This window comes from Tupaia chinensis, unplaced genomic scaffold (assembly GCF_000334495.1).
Source record: "Tupaia chinensis unplaced genomic scaffold, TupChi_1.0 Scaffold000077_1, whole genome shotgun sequence".
Taxonomy (NCBI): domain Eukaryota; kingdom Metazoa; phylum Chordata; class Mammalia; order Scandentia; family Tupaiidae; genus Tupaia; species Tupaia belangeri.
In genome coordinates, this window is record NW_006159538.1 from 106,441 (window position 1) to 129,305 (window position 22,865).

The 22,865-nt window shown below is 54.3% G+C and overlaps 1 protein-coding gene across 1 annotated transcript in view; it reads left to right on the forward strand.

The window, feature by feature from the left end:
• The first annotated feature begins 640 nt into the window (after window positions 1-640).
• PTPN5 (protein tyrosine phosphatase non-receptor type 5) overlaps window positions 641-22,865 on the forward strand; it is a 27,659-nt gene continuing 5,434 nt past the window's right edge. The window contains 12 exon segments of the mRNA XM_006172410.1: window positions 641-701; window positions 9,705-9,864; window positions 9,866-9,887; window positions 10,391-10,498; window positions 10,721-10,804; window positions 11,250-11,491; window positions 12,982-13,171; window positions 16,665-16,749; window positions 19,556-19,635; window positions 19,814-19,951; window positions 20,487-20,597; window positions 22,851-22,864. Of these exon segments, the coding sequence (XP_006172472.1) occupies window positions 674-701; window positions 9,705-9,864; window positions 9,866-9,887; window positions 10,391-10,498; window positions 10,721-10,804; window positions 11,250-11,491; window positions 12,982-13,171; window positions 16,665-16,749; window positions 19,556-19,635; window positions 19,814-19,951; window positions 20,487-20,597; window positions 22,851-22,864 (1,262 nt within the window). The 5' untranslated portion in view covers window positions 641-673.

The following is a 22,865-nucleotide window of genomic DNA, read 5'->3' on the forward strand; positions in this document are numbered from 1 at the left end:
AGAAGTTATCTCCTTGGGGGTGAAATAAAGGTGGGGACTCAGGTGGTGTGGTGGTTAAGGTGCTGGACTCCCACATGGCCAACTGCGGTTGAGTCCCAGACCTGATGACTTGCTTGCTAACTCTCTTTCTCTGTCTGGTCAAATTAAAAAATAATAATCATGGGGCCAGCAGATAGCATAGCAGTATGTCACTGGACTCCCACATGGCCAGCCATGGTTCAAGTCTTGGACTTGGTAGCTTGAAACTCATGCCGGGCACGTGTGCATATGTGCTCAAGGTCCCGAGAGGAGAAGGGATTGCAGCATGGCCATCCCCCCTTGGGGGTGATTTCTCACTTTTCCTCCTGCTGTCTCTGTCTCTCTCTCTCTTTCCCCAGTGAGTGCACTTGCCCTAAGAGGGGGAAAACTCTTAAAAATATAATGAATGAAAATAAATAAAGTTAAATAATCCTTTAACAAACAAAAAACCCAGAGGCATTTTGGGGAAAAACTCATAGATTTATTTGCAAGGTCCGTTCCTAGAGTAGATCATGTTACTGGGAAATCTCACCTTGAGTTTCTAGATACAGGTCCCACTTGTGCCTCCCAGTGGGCCCGTCCCAAAGCACAGCCTCTCTGACGTCTGCAACAGCCGCCCCGCTCACCCCGAGCAGTCTTGCTAGTCAGCGTTGGGATGGAAACAGACTATCTCGAAGGCACAGGTAAGCTCAGTGAGGGGCTGGGCCCTGAGCAGTGCTAGGCCCATGGTTGCTGGATGGACTCATGGTTCTGGGGCCTCCACTGTCCCACCACGTATTCTCAGACTCCCCAGTTGTCTGCCACATAGCCCCAAGGGGGAACAGGAAGTGAGGGGGGTCACTCCTATGGCCTCTCCCAGTAAGAACAGGGATGCCAGCATTGCCACTGGGCTGGGCTCTCCCTCTCAGCTCCATGGCAGTGCTGAGGGTGTCATGCTGGATGGTAGAAACGGGCAGCTGGGCCTGTTTCTTCGAAGCTCCTCACTGCTCCGCCCTTCCCAGTTCCTCTGGCACCACCTCGCTTGGCGCTGCGTTTAGGGCCTGTGCTCACAGGACTTCGTATAGGCCTGGGAGGCAAACCCACCCACCCTATCTCCAGGTATCAGGGCCTCCAGACTTTTTGTGGAATAAGAGAAAGCATAGACTGTGGAGGCCTACTCACCTGAGTTCAAACTCCAGTTCTGCCACTTCCTGGCTGTGGGACCCCAGGTGAGTCACTTAACTTCTCTGTGTGTCTGCACCTCCCTATGTAACATATGGACGACAATGTCAACCCACAGCATGGCTGTGAGCATTCAGGAGCATAAGGCTCACAATGGGCCTGGCCCAGAGCTGGCAGAGCAGGAGTATAAAGAAGGGGAGACTCCTCACCCCGTTGGTCAGCCCTTCCACAGGTCGCTAGAAAATTGCCCAAGGTGTGCATTGGGAAGACGTGACACTGCGAGGCTGACTCTCACAGAGAGGCTCTAGGTTCATGTCCAGAGAGCTCCTGAGTATACCGTGCACACGGGTGTCTGTGGCCCAAGGCTGGCCGGGGTGGATTGTGATGTGAGGGTGTGTCCGCTGTAAGGGTGTGGCCACTGTGTGTGTGTGTGTGTGTGTCTTTCTCACTCACTCTCTAACTCATGGATAAAATAGATAAATGAACCTTTTATAAAAATGAGCCAGTAGGGGGACTAGCGGTTAGCATAATGGCTATGTCTCTGGACTCCCATGTAGTCGACCACAGTTCGAGTCCCAAACCCAGTGGCTTAAACTCACGCCAGGCACGTGTGCGTGCATGCCCAAGATCCCGAGAGGAGAATGGAGGAGAAGGGATTGCGAGTGGCCATCCCCCCTGGGGGGTGATTTCTTGCTTTCTGTCTCTCTGTCTGTCTCTGTTTTTCTGGCAAGTGCACATGCCCTATAGCAAAAACCTCGCAAAAAAAAAAAAAAAAAAGATACCCCCTGTGTTCATGTGCCCAAATCCTGAGAGGAGAATGGAGAAGGAACTGTGCATGGCCATCGTCCCTGGGAGGTGATCGCTCACTTTCCCTCACTGTCTCTCCCTGTCCCTGGCAAGCACACATGCCCTTTGGCAAAAACCTAAGAAAAGAAAAAGAAAGAAATTGCATAAGGTCACCCCTGTTCCTCCCATACTCCCTTCCATCCCCACAGTAGGGTGGGAGAGGTAGTCCTTTTAAACAAGGCATCAGTTTCTGGTGGTGGGACTTTGGACACCATGAGAGGCGGTGGAGCCCAGCACCACCCACAGATGGATGGGAGACTTCTTGTTGTTTGCTGTTTTTCAAGAGGTTTTTGCCTTAGGGCACATGCACTCACCAGGGCAGGGGAGACAGTAGGAGGGAAGGTGAGAAATCACCCTCTGGGGCGATGGCCATGCTGACATCCTTTCTCCCAGGATCTTGGGCAGCACGCAAATGCACCCAACATGATTTCAAGTCACCAGGAAGGAATGTAGGAATCCAGCAACATAACTGCTGTGCCGTCCATTGGCCCCAGGAGACTGTTTTTTTTTTTCTTTTTAATAAACAATTATTATTTAATTTGACCAGAGAGAGAGAGAGAGAATAGGCCACCAGGCCCAGGACTCAAACCATAGTCAGCCATGTGGGAGTCCAGCACCTTAACCACCATGCCACCTGCCTCCCCCTCCCCCAGACTTCTTAAGACAGTGTAGAGTGGAAGCCAAATGCCTGGTCCTGCCTTGTCTATGTGGCAGCTAATTCAGGGGGTCTGGATGCAGACTGCCTGGGTTCTAGTCTTAGTTGCTGGACTCCCATGTAGTCGACTGCGGTTCGAGTCCTAGGCCCATTGGCTTAATGTCCCTCGGCCTTGGTTCCCTTGTGTGTACGAAGGCAGTGAGAAGAGCATCTGCCTTCCAGGAGCATGAGGACTGAGTGTGTAAACATGCCGAAAGCCCGTGGAATGCTCCGTGCGCGTCAGCTGCTGGTGCTCTCTGTAGCTCCTGCCGCCGGACTCCACCGTGGCTGGCAACTGGTGTTGGTCAAGCCATTTCCCTCTCCAGGCCTCAGTTCCTCCATCTAAGAGATTAGCCGGCTAGCCCAGATATTCCTCAGGGTCAGTGAGACTCTGAGCCTGTGACTGTGGAGGCCCAGCCGGGACTGACGTCCAGGAGTGTGAGTTCTCTTGGGCAGAGCCCTGCAACTGCGTGGGCATGGCTGGGAGGTCACTCCTGGCCACGTGAGGAAGGGAGGAAAAGCTCACGGGGACAGAGCTGCCCTCCTCTGTCAGCAGGGACGGGCTGAGCCAGCCTTCCACTCCAGTTCCGGTGGAGCTTGGGAGCTCAAAGGCTGAGTCACTGACAGGAAAGCGACAGTTCTCAGGCTCAGCAGCACCAGCCGCGGGCACGGAGGAGCTGCAGTTTAGTGGGGGATCCGGGAGCGGGGCAGCACAAGAGGGAGGACAGTGTTCCCACGGATCTCAGGTGAAGGCGTTTGCCTGAGACCAGGTCCTACCTTGCAGTGTCCTTCCTTCCTTCCCTCCTGACCAAAGAGCCTTGGAGGCTCCCTCAGCCACAGCTGGGGAGGAAGCACGGAAGCTGCACACCACCTCCATGCAGCAGGGTAGGGGTCAAGTTCCCCAGACACAGGGCGTCCCTCCGCCCCTCCCTCCCCAACGCTCACCATCCTCCCTGCCTTTGTCATAGTGACCCTTTACTGAGAAGCAGGATGGCAAATGGAAATACCTCTTGGTGTCAGGAAGTCCTGGGTTTGATTCCCAGGTCTGCCCTTACCTAGGTAAGCATTCAATCTCCCTATGCCTCGATTTCCTAGCCCGGAAAATCCCTTCTCTCTGCACAAGAGGCAAGCCCACAAGGAGCCCAGTGTTGATCCATTTGTCAGCAAGCTGCCTGTGAGTCAGGGTTTCTTGTGTGCAAGGCAGCTACCTCGCTGTGAACTGTTGAAAAGCCAGCTCTTGACACAAGCGGCCGCCTCTCACCGACGAAACGGGGCTGGTGATGATAACGTCCACCTCACAGGGCTGCAGGAGAAGCAGATGCAGCTGCACGCACAGAGCGCACAGAGAACTGCCCAGAGCCCCAGGTGGGCAGGGGGTAGGAGGAGGGAGGACAAGGCAAGGGGCCGGCATCATCTTCAGGGACAGGCCAGAAGGACACATGGGCCCAGGGCTGCAATGGTGCAGCAGGTGGGAGCGGCTTTGGTCACGGCGTATTCCCGGAGCCTAGCCAGTGCTCAGCACAGCAGGCACGCGGGAACACTGCCCGAATTGCGTGAAAGTGGGTCTCGGTGTTCCCAGTGCTTGGCGTGTAATTGATACTCAATAAATCATGCTGGACTCGCAAATGAACAGAGACTAAAGTCAGAGAGACAGGTTCCTGGCCCGGTTCTCCACCTCTGCATTTTCCACCACTTTATCACAGACCCCACTGCCCCTCTGAGGCCAGTCAGGTTCTTAACCTCAGGTCCATGGGTTTCTCACCCCGGATTATACACAGAGTATAGTATGTGTTTGAAAAATGTGTCTTCCTGGGGGAAAAGATGCCAGATTTCTACCCGGGAAAACTTGTATGTAAACCCTGCCCAATAAGTTGTTTTACTGTGTTGTTTTTGTTTTTTGTTTGTTTGTTTGTTTTTTATTTAAGAATAATAAGAGAGAGAGAAAGGGAAAGTGAGAAAACAAGCCACCAGGTCCAAGACTCAAACCATAGTTGGCCATGTGGGAGTCCAACGCCTTAACCACCACACCACCTGCTGGCCCAACACCTTGTTAAATAAAGCTTAATTAAGATTTGGGACCAGCAGATGGTGTAATGGTTACATCACTGGACTCCCACGTAGTGAACCGTGGTTCAAATCTTGGACCCAGCGGCTTAAAACTCATGACAGGCGCATGTGCGTGCATGCTCAGAATCCTATGAAGAGAAAGGAGAAGGAATTGTGGTGTGGTCATCCACCATAGGGGGTGGTTTCTTGCTTTCTGTTTCTCTGTGTCTCTGTCTCTCCAGCAAGCACATGCACCCTATAGTAGAAATCTCTCAGAAAAAAAAAAAAAAAAAGAGGATGTTCCTCTGTTCATCAGCTAGATTCCTCTGACCCCAGGGTCACTATTCCAGGAGCCCAATCACGAAAATAAAAAGCCCTGCCTCTATCTGTGATGTGCCTAAAGGGTCCCATCAGCCTGCAGTTTTTCTCCGGCCCGGATACGCAGATAGCCCGCTGTCTCCTGACCAGAAGTGATAGTCACGCATGTCCCAGGGCCCGCCTTCCAAGGGGCTGTCCTGCTGGGCGGGTCTCACAGAGCTCCAACACTGTGGGTAATGTGGTCAGGAGTTGGGGCCTGAAGCCTGGGAAAACGAGGCTTCATGGTATCTGAACTCAGAACCTTGATTTCTTTCTTTTAAATATTTTTTTTCTCACTGCAAATATACATGTATACATACGCGGGTGCTTCAAAAAGTTAATGGAAAAACCCCTTGAAGTTTACTTAGATACAAAGAATGTTTGAAATCCTTGTATATTTTTTTCATCATACGCATTTGCCTTGGACCTTCTGAAGACCTTTCTTGTGTGTGTGTGTGTGTGTGTGTGTGTGTGTGTGTGCATGTGCAGTACTCATTCCACGACCCCTCCAGACACCCAAATCCAGATGCCCTTACGTTAAACACACATGCACACACTCGTTCGTTCATTTATTGGAGGCAATTTAGGATATATAAATGAAATCACCTCTGGGCTCACCCTCCCTCAGAGAACTGCTGTCCACGCCCGGCCTGCATCCTCCCCACTGCTGTCTGTAGCGTGTCCGAGGCGTGTGCTGTGTGAGCGGCATTCGCCACGCTCCACACTGTACGAGCACCAGCTCACGGCCATCGCGGCGTACGGCACACGCTCTCCGTCTTTCTATGGCACATTTACACTTTCCTCCTTTCTGAGGCCAGTGAGATCATACTGCTCTGTAACCTCGACTTTCTCGCTGCATCCCATCGAAGCTTCCTTCCGTATTATTAAATATTCATCCACAGAGTCCTTTGTAACGGCTGCGTGATGCTTCATTACGGGCAAGTTCCACGTTTCTCAGACTGGGGCGTGTGTGCCCCTGAGGGCAAAGCCACAGGATACGTGTCGCCCATCTCCCTGAAGCGCGAATTTGACTCAAAGCTTTGGGAGGGAGAAAAACGTTATCTTAGTACCAAAATGAGTTCAGATATACCATAGCGTAGAACACAGAACACTCGTGAATTCTACAACAAAGCAGCAAAGTCCAGGATCATGTGAGCTTGCTTTGATTTCCCGAAAGCCCGTGTTCCTTCTTGTCTGGGGTTGGGAGAATAATCTAAGAAGAGCTCAATTCTAGTTTCGATCCCTCTTTTTGTAAACTAAAGAAAAGCTGAGACCGAGAAAAGGAATGGCCCAGATCTGCAGCGTGTGTACTGCGCAGTGGAGATAGAGAACCAAGAGACCCTCCAGGCCTGTACCCTCCTACCCTCCCTTTGTATCAGCTGTGAGAAATCAACTCTCAGCCCATCACGAGTAGAAACTCTTGGCTTCATACATGTTTTTTGACAGCAGCTTTCTTTTCTGCCTTGCTCCCAAGAGCTGAGCTGACTTTCAGGTGGTCGATAACCATACCATGCCCTTACACCCCATCAGTACCAAGATTGACTGCTTAATGCATTGTGTCGTGAAGATGTATTTGCTGATCTGTTTTACCAGAGACCGGAAGCCTTTCAAAGACAACAATTATGTGTTATCTCAACACATTTATTAAGATTTATGGGTCCATGGGACCAGCAGATGGCATAATGGTTATGTCGTCAGACTCCCACATAGTCGACCATGGTTCAAGTCCTGGACCCACCCACTTAAAACTCAACGCCAAGTGCATGTGCATGTGTGCCCAAAATTCAGAGAGGAGAATGGAGGAGGAGGGATTGTGGTATGGCCATGCCCCTGGAGGAATGATTTTTCATTTTCTGTCTATCTTTCTCTGTCTCTCTGGTGAGTGCACACGCCCTATAGCAAAAAATCTCTCTTTAAAAAAATGAAAGATTTATAGGGCCCAGCAGGTGGCATAGTGGTTAAGGTGCTGGATTCCCACATAGCTGACTCTGGTTCAAGTCCCAGATCCTGCAGCTTAAAACTGACATCTGGCACATTCTCGTGAGTAGAGAATGGAGGAGAAGGAATTTCAGTGTGGCCATCCCCCTGAGGGGTGATTTCTCACTCTCTCTGTCTTTCTGTGCCTCCAGTGAGCGCACAGGCCCTATAACAAAAATCTATCTAAAACATATATATATATTTAACAATTTATTGGGTACCTACTAAATGCCAGGTGCCATGCTTGATGTTACGGTATCTAAGTCTTTGTAGCAGCTATCCAGATAGGTATCGTTATCTCCATCTATCATATAAGAAAACTGAGTAAAACACTATCACCCACCCATTATCTTTCACTTATCAGTAAACACTTATTGTAGATGTAGACGTCAGGGCTTATGCCAGCTATTCTAGACAGTAGATGCTCATAAGGAAAACTGGTCCTACCACACCTGCCCTCATGGAACTCCCGGGTGAGTAGAGAAGACGATATTCAACAAATCCGTTTACAGATCATCCTGAGCGTAGTGTAGCCAGGAGCCCATCCGACCACCTCAGATAGAACCTCCCTCTGCCACTTACCAGCTAGGGACCTTGGGCAAATCTAATATCCCTGCACCATACCTTCCTGCTCTGGGAAATGGGTATAAAGTAGTACCAACTTCATGGGGTACTGGGGAGAGTGGCTGAGCTACCAGATGTCGAGCACTCCAGGCAGGCTCTGCATGTCCCAGGTGCATTGTTGATACGGTAGCAGGAGGGAGAGCGATGCAGTGCTAGAGTGTGACAGGTGACACCTACTTCAGGTGACGTCGAATCGATGTCTGCAAGATGATGGCCTTGGGAAAAGAGTGTGAGCAGCAGGGCTGGCGGGTGGTGCAGTGGTTATGAGGTGCTAGACTCTCATGTGGCTAACTGTGGTTTGAGTTCCGGACCTGGCAGCTCACTTTCCCTTTCTCTCTCTCTATGTCTCTCTCTGGTCAAATCAAATAATAATAACAACAAGTAAAATAAATAATTATATGTGTATATATATATATAAAGGGACCAGCAGTTGGCATAATGGCTGTGTCACTGGGCTCCCACATAGTCGTCCCCAGTTCGAGTCCTGGACCTAGTGGCTTAAACTCATGCTGGGTGTGTGTGTGTGTGCCCAAGATCCAGAGAGGAGAACGGAGGAGAAGGGATTGCAGCATGGCCAGGGGGTGATTTCTCATTTTCTGTCTCTCTGTCTGTCTCTCTTTCTAGCAAGCACACATGTGCCCTATATCAACAACCTCTCAAAAAAAAAAAAAAAAAAAAGTGTGAGCAGCGACTTAAAACTCAGGCCAGGGTGTTGGAGAGATGTTGCAGACAGAGGGAACAGCATATGCAGAGCACAGAGCACGGGTTCAGTTAGGAACTGCAGGGAGTATGTCAGCAGCACGGCAGGCAGGAAGCCATCCAGGGCCAACAGCTCAGAGGGGGAAGCCTGTGAGGCACATGAGTGTGTCCAGGACCTGGGCTCTTTGCTCCTGGTCCGGGAAGGTGTTCGCAAACATTTATCAAGTGAGTGAGCAAACACATGGACAGACAGCTAAGTTGGTTTCACGTGGTTTTGTTGTTGCCCAACCATAAAAGTCCATTGTCCCATCTGGTGTGATGTGTGGATGCCTCACCCCAGCTGTCAAGCCATACGAGTCTATTCCGTTGCTCTGTCTCTCCTTGGCAGTAAACTCTCCAGGTGAGTTTGGGTGGGGACCTCCAACAGCTGGGACTCACCGCTGGCATCTCCATACCAGGGCTGGGGTCACAGATGTTTAGCACTGGAACTCTCTGTTGAAATGTTCTTAGTGGAAAACCAGCATCTGTGGTGGTATGGGCAGAGCTTCTACACCGGAAACTCACAAACACGAGGGCTTTGTAAAACACAGAGAGCCAAGGGTCAAGCCCAACCTCCACTTTCCAGATAAGAAAACTGAGACCCAGAGAGGTAGTGACTCCTGAGGTCACACCAACCAGGAACAGACCCCCAACTGGATTCGAGGTGTCTGGCCTCAGTTCTGCTATACCCAGATTTCCCTGTACATGGCGGTGACCACCCCCCCCCCAGTGAGGGCCTTTATGTGGGAGAGGGGTACATGGCTTGATCTTGTCAAGAATCCAACCTCCAGCCCCAGCCAGGGCACAAGACAAAAACCCAGAGGGCAGGCGTGGGTGGGCTGTTCAGGGGCACGGCCTGGTTATGCCGTGTCTTTTTTTTTTTTCTTTTTTCTTTTTTAATTGAGTTTGAGGTGGTTGTTTTTTGCTTCCTTAAGAAATGGAAAAGAATGAAGCTGCGTAAATACGACGATATTAACTCCCTGAAAAACCTCCTGCCATTTTAACTCTGTTACTGGAGAAATAAAAGAGAAATAATTTGTCCACCCACACTTAGCTCTTTCTGACGAAGGTAGGTGAATATTGCTTTGCTAATCGAGGGTGACTGCTGGAAGTAGAGCCACGCTGACTGATCCCGGGGTTGAGAGGAAGCCACAGCAACCCCAAGAAGAGCGGCCCGCCGTGGTCTGCAGAGCCCCGTGTGCAGCCAGGGCCCGGAGCTGACGCCATGTCCTGCCTTCCACAGGTTTCCCCCAGCCGGTAGTGATGGAGGCGCTGGACGAGGCCCAAGGGCTCCCTGACTCGCAGAGAGAGATGCCACCGCCACCCCCTCCCTTGCCGCCCTCAGAGCCAGCTCAGAAACCACCACCTCGAGGCGCTGGGAGCCACTCCCTCACTGGCAGGGGGGTTCGCCGCCTCCCAGTTCCTGGTAAGGATATCTCAGGCCTCGAGAGGTCCTGAGAGGGTGGGTTGAGGGACAGCCTTCTACTTCCTCCCCAAGATGGCCACCTGGGCAGGCCAAGGGATGAGGGGCTTTCTTGGTGTCCTTTGGTGACTCCAAGCCCTCTGCAAGCTCCAGCTCCAGCCTTGGGTAGCTAAGCCTTTCCCACCCCACCCTCTGTAACCCGTGCCCGCACCCCCCACCCTGCTGAGGCACAGGTAACCCAGAGGACTTCCTGCTACAGGGGCATTTGGGGAGGGCTTCCCTTGGCTTTCTCTTGGCTCAACTTCAGCCAGCTTTTCTCAGGGAGGTCCTGAGCCTCCTCTGGGCGCATGGCATCTAGGTGGCCTTTCCCTCAGCCACCCAGTCTGGATCTCAGAGGTTCAGGAGCCTCCTAGGAGGCCTAGATCAGGGCTGGAGGTGAGCTCTGCAGGGGGACTGTAGGGGCAGGGGGCTGGCTCTGAGCTCAGTCCACCCCCTTGCTGCCCCAGCTTGCCTGTGGGGTGCTCTGGTTCAGCGGTTACGGCCACCTCTGGTCGCAGAATGCCACAGACCTCGTCTCCTCCTTGCTCACACTCCTGAAGCAGCTGGGACCCACGGTGAGTAGACTCCGGAGCCCCAGGAGGCGGGAAGATAGGTTGGGGGCCCTCCAGTCCCACCCTCCCCAACCCCTGTGTGGGGCTTCTCAGTTCAGAAGCCCTTCTCACTGCTCCCCAGGACGAGGGATGGGATGCAGTTTTCAGAGCCACGGTGTCACCGTAGATGTCGATGCACATCGTGCCCCCACCACGGCCCTGACCTGTTGGTCTGATGTTCTCTAGGCCTGGCTGGGTGCTGGGAGCTGGGGCGTCCCCAGTCTGCTGCTGGTCTCTCTGTCTGGGGGCCTGGTCCTCGCTACTACTCTGGTAAGGCCCCTCCTGACGCCATTCTCAGTGCTCTCCTCCTCAGACCCTGAGACCCTGACCCTGCCAGCTCCCACCTGACCCCTGGGTAGGCCAAAGACAGGTAGCTGTCTCGCTCCACCAGAGGGTGCCTAGCCTGGGGTAAGACCCACCTCCTTTCCAAAAGCTGGTTTGCAGTGATCTGGTCTGGGGAGAGGGACTGAGGCAGGGAATAGACTGATGTAGGAGCCCCATACCCCACAAAGAAAGTCTGAATTCCCAAGGAACTGAGAGTGGGGAGGACAGGGCAGGGAGGGAGAGTGGGGGTGGGGCCTCTCATTACAGGAGGGGCAGCGCCATGTAGATAGCTCCCAGGAGGGAGCAGCAGGCTCCCTCTCCTGGGCACCCCAGGAACCCAGGGGACAGGCAGCTTGGTCCCAGGCCAATGATGCTGTATGCCCTGATCCAGGTGTGGCACCTCCTGAGGGCCCCCCCAGAGCCGCCGGCCCCACTGCCCCCAGAGGACAGGCGCCAGTCAGTGAGCCGCCAGCCCTCCTTCACCTACTCGGAGTGGATGGAGGAGAAGGTCGAGGATGACTTTCTGGACCTGGACGCCGTGCCCGAGACGCCTGTGTTTGACTGCGTGATGGACATCAAGCCTGAGGCCGACCCCGCCTCACTGACCGTCAAGTCCATGGGTCTGCAGGAGAGGTGGGAGGGGTGGAGGAGGGGTGGGCTCCCCGGGCCCTCAGGCTCTCGGCTCCCAGTCAGACGTGTGGATGCCTGACTCTGACTCCAGGTGCCCAGGACAGAGCTGGCCTCACAACTGAGCCTGTGCAGAAACATGCTCTTCAGGCGATACACCTTGATCAGCATGCTCCAAGATGGATACTAGGAAATGCCGTGACCACACACACATACGTGGGCATACAGTGTACACACGTGCACACACACACACACACACTCCCCTGTGCCCGGGTCAGTCTGGTTCTGTGGTCACCCTACTTTTTATGTGTTTCTTTTTGTCTTTCTCCCGTGAGAGAGAGAAAGAGACAGACACCCCAACAGACCCTTCAGACTGCAACCCACCCCCAACCTGAGCCAGCCTGGGGCATGGGCGTGGGCATATGCACACACACCCAGCGTGCACAGGAAGCCCCGGGACCTGAGCCGGAGGAAGCCCTCCCCGTGGGCCCAGTTGCATTACTGCTGCCCTACCATCTGGCCCAGAACCTGATTTTATTTTAAGTTTGTTTATGTCACGAGAGAGGAAGACACACACCCTTAACAGGGTCTTGCTCCATGACCCTTGTCCTCACCCTGCCTCTGGCATTGCAGCGTCACACTGCTGGTGCACCACCACAGCTGGGCTGCAGAACCCCGTTTCCACAAAGTGTCTCGTAGCATTCCATAGAGCACACTTCACGAGGTATAGATACCTTTCTTCAGAGCCCACCGGCTGAGCCAGACCCCAGCGACTGTGCATCACCCACTGCTGTCGTAGCAGGATCCGTAGATGAAGAGTCGGAAAACCTAGCTTTTTGTTTTGGCTCTGCCGCTCACTCCCTTATCGTGAGAACCTGGGCAATTCTTGTTCCTGATGGAGACTCAGTTTCCCTTTCTGTATATTGAAGGCGCTTCCTCTTCCATGACTTTAGACTCCGAGCCTAGTAGATCTGTCCAGGGTAGACATCCTTGGTGCCGCCGTGCTGCTCTGGGGACTCCTCCCTTCCCTGGCAGCTGAGGGTCCTCACCACCCGACTCACTGACAGCCTCGTCCCAGAGCCAGGCTCGGGCCTGTGAGGCAGAGGGTCTGGAGCCGTCCTCCCAGGCACCCATCCTGCTGTTCTGCTGTAGGCGCCTTGTCTGTGAGCTCCTGGGGGCCGCGGGGTGGACCTGCCTGCAGCGGTGACAGGGGAGGGGGCCGTAGGAGCCACTCTGGCTGGAGCTTTTGGAACCCAGCCCTAAACCCCTGGTCGGTTAGCTGCTCTGCTGTGGGAGGTGAGAGTCAGGCCTGCACCTCGGGGCTGAGATCACACTCCTGCGGTGGGGGGTTTGTCACACCCCACTTTCCTCCCTTAAGCCCACCCTGTTCCCACCCTGATCTCCTACTCCATCAAATCCCCCAGCCTCAACATCCAGAGCTGTTTGCTGCCTCTTCCTTCCCCTGAGACTCACTCCCCGTTTTCTCACCCTTCCAGGAGGGGTTCCAACGTTTCACTGACTCTGGACATGTGCACCCCGGGCTGCAACGAGGAGGGCTTCGGCTACCTCATGTCCCCGCGCGAGGAGTCTGCCCGGGAGTACCTGCTCAGCGCCTCCCGCGTCCTCCACGCTGAGGAACTTCACGAGAAGGCCCTGGACCCCTTCCTGCTACAGGCAGAATTCTTTGTGAGTCCCCTTGAGCCGGCCCCACTGCGGGCAAATCTTCCTGCTCAGGTCAGACCTCCAGCCAGCCAGGCAGGGAGCACGGTGCCCAGAGCTCAGCATGGGGAGTGGACTAACACCCTTATATTGCCAGCTTTCTCACCTGCGGGTGCAAGCTGCATCCCCTCCAAGTCTAACTTCCTCATCAGGAGAATGGGGTAAAAATAATGGGTTGTCGCAAGGATAAAAGGGATTGAGAATGTGCAGCGCACCCTGCTGGGCAATCGGTGTACTGCTCTGTGGAAGCCTTCAGTGCCCGGGACTATGCTCCCAAAGCCACAGAAAGCCTTCCCCTCTGACTACCATGTTCCCATGCTCCTCCTGCCCGACATCACCAAGCATTGTTCATCCTCTGGAAATCTTTCCAGGCACCCCCTCTCCTTACCCGGCTGGGGCACTCACTTGTATCCTAACTTCCCACCTTCCCCCCGACCTCAGTAACAGCCTTCGGCTGCCTCCTGTGGACTATGAGGGGCCCAGTAAATGACACCCCTGTTTACCTGCCTCATTAAGAGCCAAGACATAGAAGATCACATTATCACCTTTATTATCATTAAAGAATAGGCTTTTGTTCCTAAGAGAGATTTTTGCAATAGGGCACATACACTCGCTAGAGAGACAGAAAAATAGAATGCGAGAAATCACCCCCGAGGGTGGGGGTAGAGGGCCACCCTCAATCCTTTCTCCTCCATTCTCCTCTTAGGATATTGGGCATGCATGCACACATGCCCAGTGTGAGCTTTAAGCTGCCGTGAACCACCGTCAGACATGTGGGATTCCAGCACCCTAATCATTAGGCCATCTGCTGGTCCTAAAGAATAGGTTTAAAATGGGGCTTAGCAATGTGTAGTCCTTGCGAGTTTCCTAAGACCAGTTTCCAGGGTTAGATACACTTTACACCCACCAGAGGTGATGCTAGCACATCACCAGCCTTGTCCCCTAAGGTCACCCCAGAATTCCTTCTTGGCAGGAGAACTCTGAGAGGTGGAGGAGGGAAGGGTTTGAGACCCAAAAGCCCATTTCCTCAATCAAACTCACCAATCAGGAAACCCCACACACACACTTCTGTGGGCAGGAGTCAGAAGCCTCCTCCAGTAGAAGCCAGAGGGTGAAGGGAACACACGCCTCCTCCACATCGCCCCTCCTTTGATTCTTTTTTCTTATTTTTATTTTTGAGAGGTTTTTGCTATAGGGCGCATGCGCTCACCAGATAGACAGAAAGAGACAGAGAGACAGAGAGAGAGAGAAATCACCCCCCAGGGGGGATGGCCACGCCATAATCCCTTCTCCTCCATGCTCCTCTCGGGATCTTGGGCACACACACACACGCGCCCGGCGTGAGTTTAAGCCACCGGGTCCGGGACTCGAACTGCGGTCGACTACGTGGGAGTCCAGCGACATAACCATTACGCTAACTGCTAGTCCCTTCCTTTGGTTCTTTATCCCAGGCCATTTGCTCCCTATCTGGACCAGAGGGCTGTCCCCTCTGAGGAGCCCCTTCTCACCCTGTGGCCTACCCTCCAAACTCTTCGGCACTGGGTTTCACCTGCTTAAGAAGCCGGCTCACGGGACCAGCAGTTAGCGTAATGGTTATGTCGCTGGACTCCCCCGTAGTCGACCGCAGTTCGAGTCCCGGACCTGGTGGCTTAAACTCACGCCGGGCGCGTGTGCGTGTGTGTCCAAGATCCCGAGAGGAGAATGAAGGAGAAGGGATTGCGGCGTGGCCATCCCCCCTGGGGGGTGATTTCCTGCTTTCTATCTCTCTGTCTCTCTCTGTCTGTCGGGCGAGCGCACGCGTCCTGTAGCAAAAACCTCTCAAAAAAAAAAAAAAAAAGCCGGCTCACCTCACCTGAGTCGTCAGTCCCAGCCCGTGTCCCTCCCTGAGCCCTACAGGGGCTGGCCACTCCGACCTGGGCTAGCCACACCCATGCCTATGCTCAATCCCTTCTCCCGGGAAGCCTCCATGAAGCCTTCTCAGACACCCAGTCTCATCCCCCACTCAGATCTCGCCACCATCGTCTGTCCTTGACGAAGGAGCTCCCTGGGCAGTGGGTCGTCGTGGTTTCTGCCAGGAAGGAAGGAGCAGAGCCTAAGCACCAACTCCGTGGCAGATGTTGCACTTTTGTTCTCTTGATTCTCACAACAACCCTAGAAGGGGTTATGATCCTCACCTTACGAAGTCCACACGAGTGTATCCAGAAACAACATCGGGTGTGAGACTGCGTGCTGTCAGGTGCTAAACCATAGGACAGACTGGGAGAAGTCATCCCAGAGGACTCAGCAGGGAGGCAGGGCTTAGGTGGACTACAGGGTGGGAACAGTTTGGAGAGATGGAGGAATGGCCCTCGCTCCCAGCAAGTCATGAGTTCGGGCCTGGAGGCAGGACTCAGAAAGGCCTGTTAACAGCAGGGGAGAGGCCAACTTAGCTGGAGCTAGAAAGGCCCTTCCCCTTGGGGATCAGCAGATGGCATAATGGTTAAGTCGCTGGAATCCCACATAGTCGACAGTGGTTCGAGTCCCAGACCTGGCGGCTTAAACTCATGCTGGGCATGTATACGTGCATGCCCAAGATCCCAAGAGGAGAATAGAGAAAGGATTGCATCAGGACCCCAGGAGACCCCCACCACCCCCGCCAGAGGAGTTCACACCTGACAGCAATCAGGAAGTACAGGCACACCCTGGGAGCTCAAAAGGAGGCTCCTTTCCTGCTGGAGAATGAGGGAAGGCTTCTCAGAGGAGGTGGTCTTTAAAGAGAGATAGGACATGAGGAAATGAGGATACGGTGGCTGTTGCCACAGAGCAAAGAACCACAAGACCCCGAGATGGGGCCACCCAGGACAGGAACACAGATCAGCAACCCCACCCAGTGTGGCAGCGCTGCCATCGGCATCTCCAACAACCTGTGACTTATTTTACTTTTAAAATACTGATTTGGGGGCCCGGCAGGTGGTGTGGTGGTTGAGGGTGCTGGACTCCCACTTGGCCGACTGTGGTTCAAGTCACAGACTTGGCACCTTGCTTTCTCACTCCCCCCACACCTCACTCTGTCCCCCTCTGGTCAAATTAAAATAAGTAAATAAATACAGTTAAATAAAATAATTCTTTTTAAAAATAAATAAATAAAACGTCAGCTTGTGGTTGCCATGGCTTCCACAGGGTGCGGAAGAAGGCCTGACTGGCCAGGTCACTGTGGGTCTTGCTCTTCTTCATTCGTCAGGCATTTATTGTCTACTGAAAGCCAGGCTAGCCCACCGTAGACAGCAGGCCCAATACCGTGTCTGTGCCAGGCATATTCTAGATGCTCCGCGTGCAGTAGCTCATTTAACAGCGCACGTTTGTTGAATGAATGCGTGACTCAGCCCCCAAACTGGAGGACTGGAGGCCAGGCACAGCTCCTCGTGCGTTGAGACTTGGAGCCCAGCTCACGGCTGCTCACACTCATGTCCTACTCCTGCAGGAAATCCCCATGAACTTTGTGGATCCAAAAGAATATGACATCCCTGGGCTGGTGCGGAAGAACCGGTACAAAACCATCCTGCCCAGTGAGTACACACTGCCCCGAGGGCACGGGGCGGGCTCACCCCACCTGAGAGCCCTCACCCCAGTGAGACCTTAAGCCCAGAACTGAGTCTCCAGGGCTGATGGGACACCGTCCTGGAGAGGGGACAGAGGGTTGCGGGAGGTGAGTGCCCAGTCAAGGGCAGGGCCGCTTGGTGAGAACTGGCCCAGTTCACCACTCAGTGCTCTCGGCCCCTCGCCTTGCCTGGGCGGGTGCGGAGCTGGGCTCTGCAGAAACCCAGGGAGGACGGGTGGCGGTCACGGCAGCTTATCGGCAGTGGGTGGTGACTGAAGGCATCTTCATATCTGTATCTCCTCAGAGTGGGCAGATTTGAAGAAGAAGCAGTTAAGGCTCAGAGAGGTTAAGCAGCTCATCCACAGTCACACAGTGAGGAAGGACAGAGCTAACTTTCAAACCTGGGCCTCTGTGACCCCAGAGCCAGGCTCTCTTGTCTTCCTTGTGCTCAGTTTGGTCAGATTATGTCGCCCATCCTGTAACCTCAGAGCTAGGAGGACAAGCTGCCCTGTAGGCGGTGAGCTCCCATCACCGTCCCCACGTGTGGTCAGGCAAGGGTACGTGAGCAGCCCCCTGGGGCTCTCTTCCTTTGGAGGTAACAGACCCTGACCTAACGCTCCTCCTCCAGTGCCCACGTGCCGTGTTCAGGTAACTTACTGAGCACCTATCTGCCTGCCACTCCCGCCAGTGTGTGGCCCCAGGCCCCAGGGCCAGCTTGGGGGTGACTTGTTGAAGGCAAGTGCCCACGAACTACTCCTCTCAGTGTGTGGAGTAGCAAGGCTTTAAAAATGCAGTTTTGCCAGCAGCATCTCCAACAACACGTAAGATGTCATGACTTATTTTTAACTTTTAAAATATCGACTTGTGGTTGCCATGGCTACACAGTCTCTAGGTAGTTCCGGTTAAACAGAGCACCATTTAAGGCCAGTATGCGTTCTTCAGAGCTGCTCACCTCTCCTCTCAGCTTGCCAACTCCTCCTGCCAGCCCTACCTAGAGGGAGGGCTCAGGTACCCCAGAGCCTACGACTGGACCAGCCACTCAGAATGGCCTCTAGGAGAGAGCAGGAGTCAGGCCATGGCTCCGTGTGGCCCCGCTGGATGGCTGAGAGGCTGGAGCCCCCCAGCAACCTTGCCCTGAGCTCCAGGCCCCTGAGCCCAGCGAATGGTCTCGTCAGTGTCCAGCAAGAACCGAGTCCTACCCTCAGAGATGAGGCTGAGGGCAGAGGCAGGCCAGGTTTGGCAAAGGCCTCCTCTTAGGGCCAGGACGCCCTGGGGTTTTTTCTCTTATTCACGTGACACACATTTCCTGGGAGACGCGGACTGTACCAGGGGACCCCGGCCTAGTGGGAGGGACAGGTCTGTGGACAGTTGCAGTCTGAGTGACCAGTAGCCCAATGGCAGCGTGGAGAACATGTGAGGGGGACAATCTCTGTCCCTGTCACCAGGCACCCACAGTGCCCAGCACAGGGTAGGCATTCGAATGAATGAATAGTTCTCATGTCCAGCCCCCTCTTCATCCTCATTGTCCAATGACTCTTTTTTTTTTTCTTTTTTGCCCAGTACCCAGGGGCGCCCTTTCCATAGACCACATTGGCATAAATGCCCCCAGAATTGCGCAAGGCAGGACAGCCCTGTGCTTCTTGACCTTCGGACTCGGATGGTAGAAGTCACCTCCTAACTGGCCTCCTGACTTCTGTTCTCTCCCCTCATGTGCCCAGCATGATTCTCAAGCCTCCAGGTCCCGGACTCGAACTGCAGTTAGCCATGTGGGAGTCCAGTGCCCCAACCACCACACCACCTCCTGGCCCCTCTAGCCTTAATCTTTATATACCTTTTTATTTATAAAGCTCTTTACAGTTTGCATAGCTCTTTCACATATTGTTTTCTCATTTTTCTTCCTAGTAGCCCCAGGAAGTGTAGGTGTCCTTACCCCATTTCACGGTCAGGAGAACTGAGGACTAGGAAGGTCACGTGTTTTACAGCGAGCCAGTGACCGTGTGTTCTCAGACTCTAAGTGCCTCCTGCCATCCAGGTGCGGTACCCTGGGTGACTCCATTCGTAGCTTTCTCCTCTCGAGAATGTACGACGTAGTGAGTTCGGGGCAGCCAAAGGGACACAGGCACAGGGCAGTCTTTGCTCCTTCAGAGACTGAGACTCAGGGGTCCCGGACTCGAACTGCAGTTAGCCATGTGGGAGTCCAGTGCCCCAACCACCACACCACCTCCTGGCCCCTCTAGCCTTAATCTTTATATACCTTTTTATTTATAAAGCTCTTTACAGTTTGCATAGCTCTTTCACATATTGTTTTCTCATTTTTCTTCCTAGTAGCCCCAGGAAGTGTAGGTGTCCTTACCCCATTTCACGGTCAGGAGAACTGAGGACTAGGAAGGTCACGTGTTTTACAGCGAGCCAGTGACCGTGTGTTCTCAGACTCTAAGTGCCTCCTGCCATCCAGGTGCGGTACCCTGGGTGACTCCATTCGTAGCTTTCTCCTCTCGAGAATGTACGACGTAGTGAGTTCGGGGCAGCCAAAGGGACACAGGCACAGGGCAGTCTTTGCTCCTTCAGAGACTGAGACTCAGGGCCTCTCTCTCCGTCTTTGTCATCCTGGGACCTCACCTGCCTGAAAGGACCACAGATAAGTCAGTGTTTTGCTTCTAGAGACAGGAAGAACTTTTAGGTCACAGCAGAAACATGGGGGCCCTGGAGTGAGCCAGAGAAGGTGGGCCTTGACCAGAAGCCCAGCTCCCACCCACCCTCTCTCCCCCTCCCAGACCCTCACAGCAGAGTGTGCCTGACCTCACTGGACCCCGACGACCCTCTGAGTTCCTACATCAACGCAAACTACATCCGGGTATGTGGCCCTGTCCTGACGACCCCTGGCTGGAGGGGAGGCCTGAGCTGAAGGGATCCATCCTCCAGGCTTGTCCCCAAGCCACTCTGGCTCCTGCCAGCCCCAGGGAAGAGCTGAGTGTGGGGACTGAGCCTGGGAGCACTCCCTGCCCCTGACAGGCTGGCCTTGGCTGGTGCAGGGCTACGGTGGGGAGGAGAAGGTGTACATCGCCACTCAGGGCCCCATCGTCAGCACGGTGGCCGACTTCTGGCGCATGGTGTGGCAGGAGCACACGCCCATCATCGTCATGATCACCAACATCGAGGAGATGAACGAGGTAGGGACACCGCCCCGGCACCAGCTGCCCGGCCCTACACTGAGCGCCGAGCATTCGCGCTAACACTTAGGACAGTCTCGAGAGGCTGGTAGAGTCCATCCCACTGAAGGTGAGGAAATATGGGCTCAGAGAGGTTCGCTCGCTTGCTCAGGGCCACACAGTCAGAGGCAGAGCTTGTCGCTGGCCTCTCCCCACCCAGCGCCCATGCTTTTAAACAGCACTCTGATGCCTCCCAGCCTGCCAGGACTGACTGTCTGCACCCATAATGGCCCATGTCACTGAATGCCCATAAAAGGCCTTGCAGAGGGGTATTACTCCCATTTTCCAGATGAGGAACCTGAGGCTCACAGGAAGGAAGTAGCTTTTGGGTTATGAATCTGAGATTTGAACCCAGCACCCTCCAGCAGCAGGCCCGATGTCCCTGCTGACTTGGGAGAGAGAATATAAGAAGGGGAGAACACACGGAGGAGAAGAGGGCGGGGAAAATTCGGGAGGGGACCAGGGGTGTACTGCAGCCTGATCTGAGCCCCCGCAGAAATGCACCGAGTACTGGCCGGAGGAGCAGGTGGAGTACGATGGCGTGGAGATCACCGTGCAGAAAGTCATCCACACCGAGGATTACCGGCTGCGGCTCATCTCTCTCAAGGTGAGGCGGGGCCAGGGCTGGGCTGGGAGGATGGAGAGTAGGGCTTCATCGAGCACTCCACGGGGAACAGGGCCCAGAAGCCCACGTTTCTGAAATAAAGGCTTGTGTCATTCCTGGGATTTACTGATAATCAGGGCTGATGAAGGAGGAAGGAGTGAACCGAGGGGCCAGAGGCAGGCCCAAACCCCACTTGCACGTCCCAGACTTCATTTGCATTCACTGCTCTGGGCTCTGTCTCTACACTGTCACTCATAAAGCCTTCTAGCTGTGCTTCAAATGCACCCCAGGCCAGGAGGTGTCAGCAACCCCAGCACTGTCCTTGTCACTGAACATTCGTTAGGACTTTGAAGTCCCCTCCTGGAACATCCCTTCTACCTGGTATGCGGCACTTTTGGCCGGTAGTGCCCGATCTGTCCACCAGGGGACAGGCTCTCCTTGCTGCTTTGGGGTTCAGGGAAGCTGTAGTTACAGAAAACGGAATCAGGGGAATTAGTGGCTCTGTTTTTGGGAAATGGTAGACCCATGTTTGGGGAAGATGGAGCCCACTGTACTAACCTAGAAAGTTGGAAGAAGTGAGCCAGGAGCTAGGAAGCTGGCGCTAACCAGAAACAGCCTGGGAAGCCCGCTGATCCCGACGGCCACCAGGTGCTGCCACAGGAGGTAAGCTGGAGGCCTGAGGGCCAGCTTCTCAGCAGCCCCTCTGCTCCTGGACAGGATACCAAGCAGGGTGTCAGGGGGCTCAGGGCAGTGCCCACCTGAGCAGCCCTGAGACATGAGTCTTACGAGGGATGAGGGGCCAGGAAGTGAGGAGCAGAGGCTGTGGCTATCACCAGCAGGTAACCCAGGACCTGAGGACCTGGCTTCCTGTGTACAAATGCCCCAGAAAGAGGCTGGGGTCAGGTGGGGCTGCTCATCTCAACGCCAAGGGGCTGCTCGGGGCACTTTGGGGCTAGAAGATACTTACATAAACCATTATAAGCACCTGCCCTGGGCTTGGTTTTGGGTGGGCCACTGGGAACACAGGGCTGTCCGAAGCCTGGACTCTGACCTCAAGAAGCACCCATAAGATGTTTAGTGCTGAGCTAGAGATAGGTAAAGAAACAGGAGGAGGACATACTGCCAGCTGGCACACTCAGGGAGGGCTTCCTAGGAGTGGTGATGCTGGTGTCTTAAAGGATGAGTGAGCACACCGTGCCCCTGTGTGCGTGCTGCAGATCGTATCTGCAAACCTTTCGGAGTGTGGGAATGTCAAGTGCAAGTATGCAGGGCGAGGCTCGTCTGGGAGGGAGACCCCGTACCGGGGGTCTGTACCAGGCTGAGGACCAGGAAGAGTGGTTTGTCCAGACAGCAGTGAGGGCCACCGTGGGGATCTCGGTCTGCTGGGCTGCAGTAACAGACTACCAGAGACCAGGCAGCTTATGAATGAGAGGTTCATTTCTCACAGCTCCGGAGGCTGGGAAGTCCAAGATTTGGGCATGGGCGAGGTCAGGTTCTGGCGAGGGCCTGCTTCCTGTTCATGTGTCCCATGCCAGAAGGGCTGAGGGAGCTCTCTGGGCTTCTTTTATAAAGTCACTAACCCTGTTCATGAGGGCTCCCTCTCATGACCTAATCACCTCCACAAATCCCCACCTCCACGCACCTTCACACTGGGGATTAGGCTTCAGCATACGGATTGGGGGGGGGGGGGGGGAGGGGGGGGGGGGGCACAAGCGTTAAGCTCCAAGCAAAGGGTTTTGAGCAGGAGGGCCACGGTGTGGACTTGGGGGCAGCAGAGTTTGGGCTGCTATGGACCTGGGGCTGTCAGGCAGGAGGGAGCGGTCCCACCTAGAGATAGATGACCAAGGTCAGAGTGGAGGAGGTGGTGGCAAGGGGGCGTGGAGAGGAGGTACAACTGGTGACCCTGAATGAGCACAGAGAGGGGCCAGGCAGGCAGACCACAGCGAGGGAGAGTCTGGGGCTCTGGGTCGTGTGAATAAAGGACAACTAGCCATTTGTTAAGAAAGGGACCCCTGGAAACGGTAAATCGGAGAAGGGGCTCTTGGCCTCTCTTTGGGTGGCCCTGAAGTTCCTGGGCCGGAAGTGAAGAGATCAGTGTTGGCACTGCTGGGCAATGTGGTGATGAGAGGTAGGGTCCCACTGTCGGTGTCCTCCTCTCTGCGTTTCCCTCCTCTCCCCTGTCTATGAGCTGCTCTGTGGGCTGAAGGAGTTCCCATGTCCCTGTCATGTAACCATGGGCCACTGTCTCCTGGGCAGAGCGGGACGGAAGAG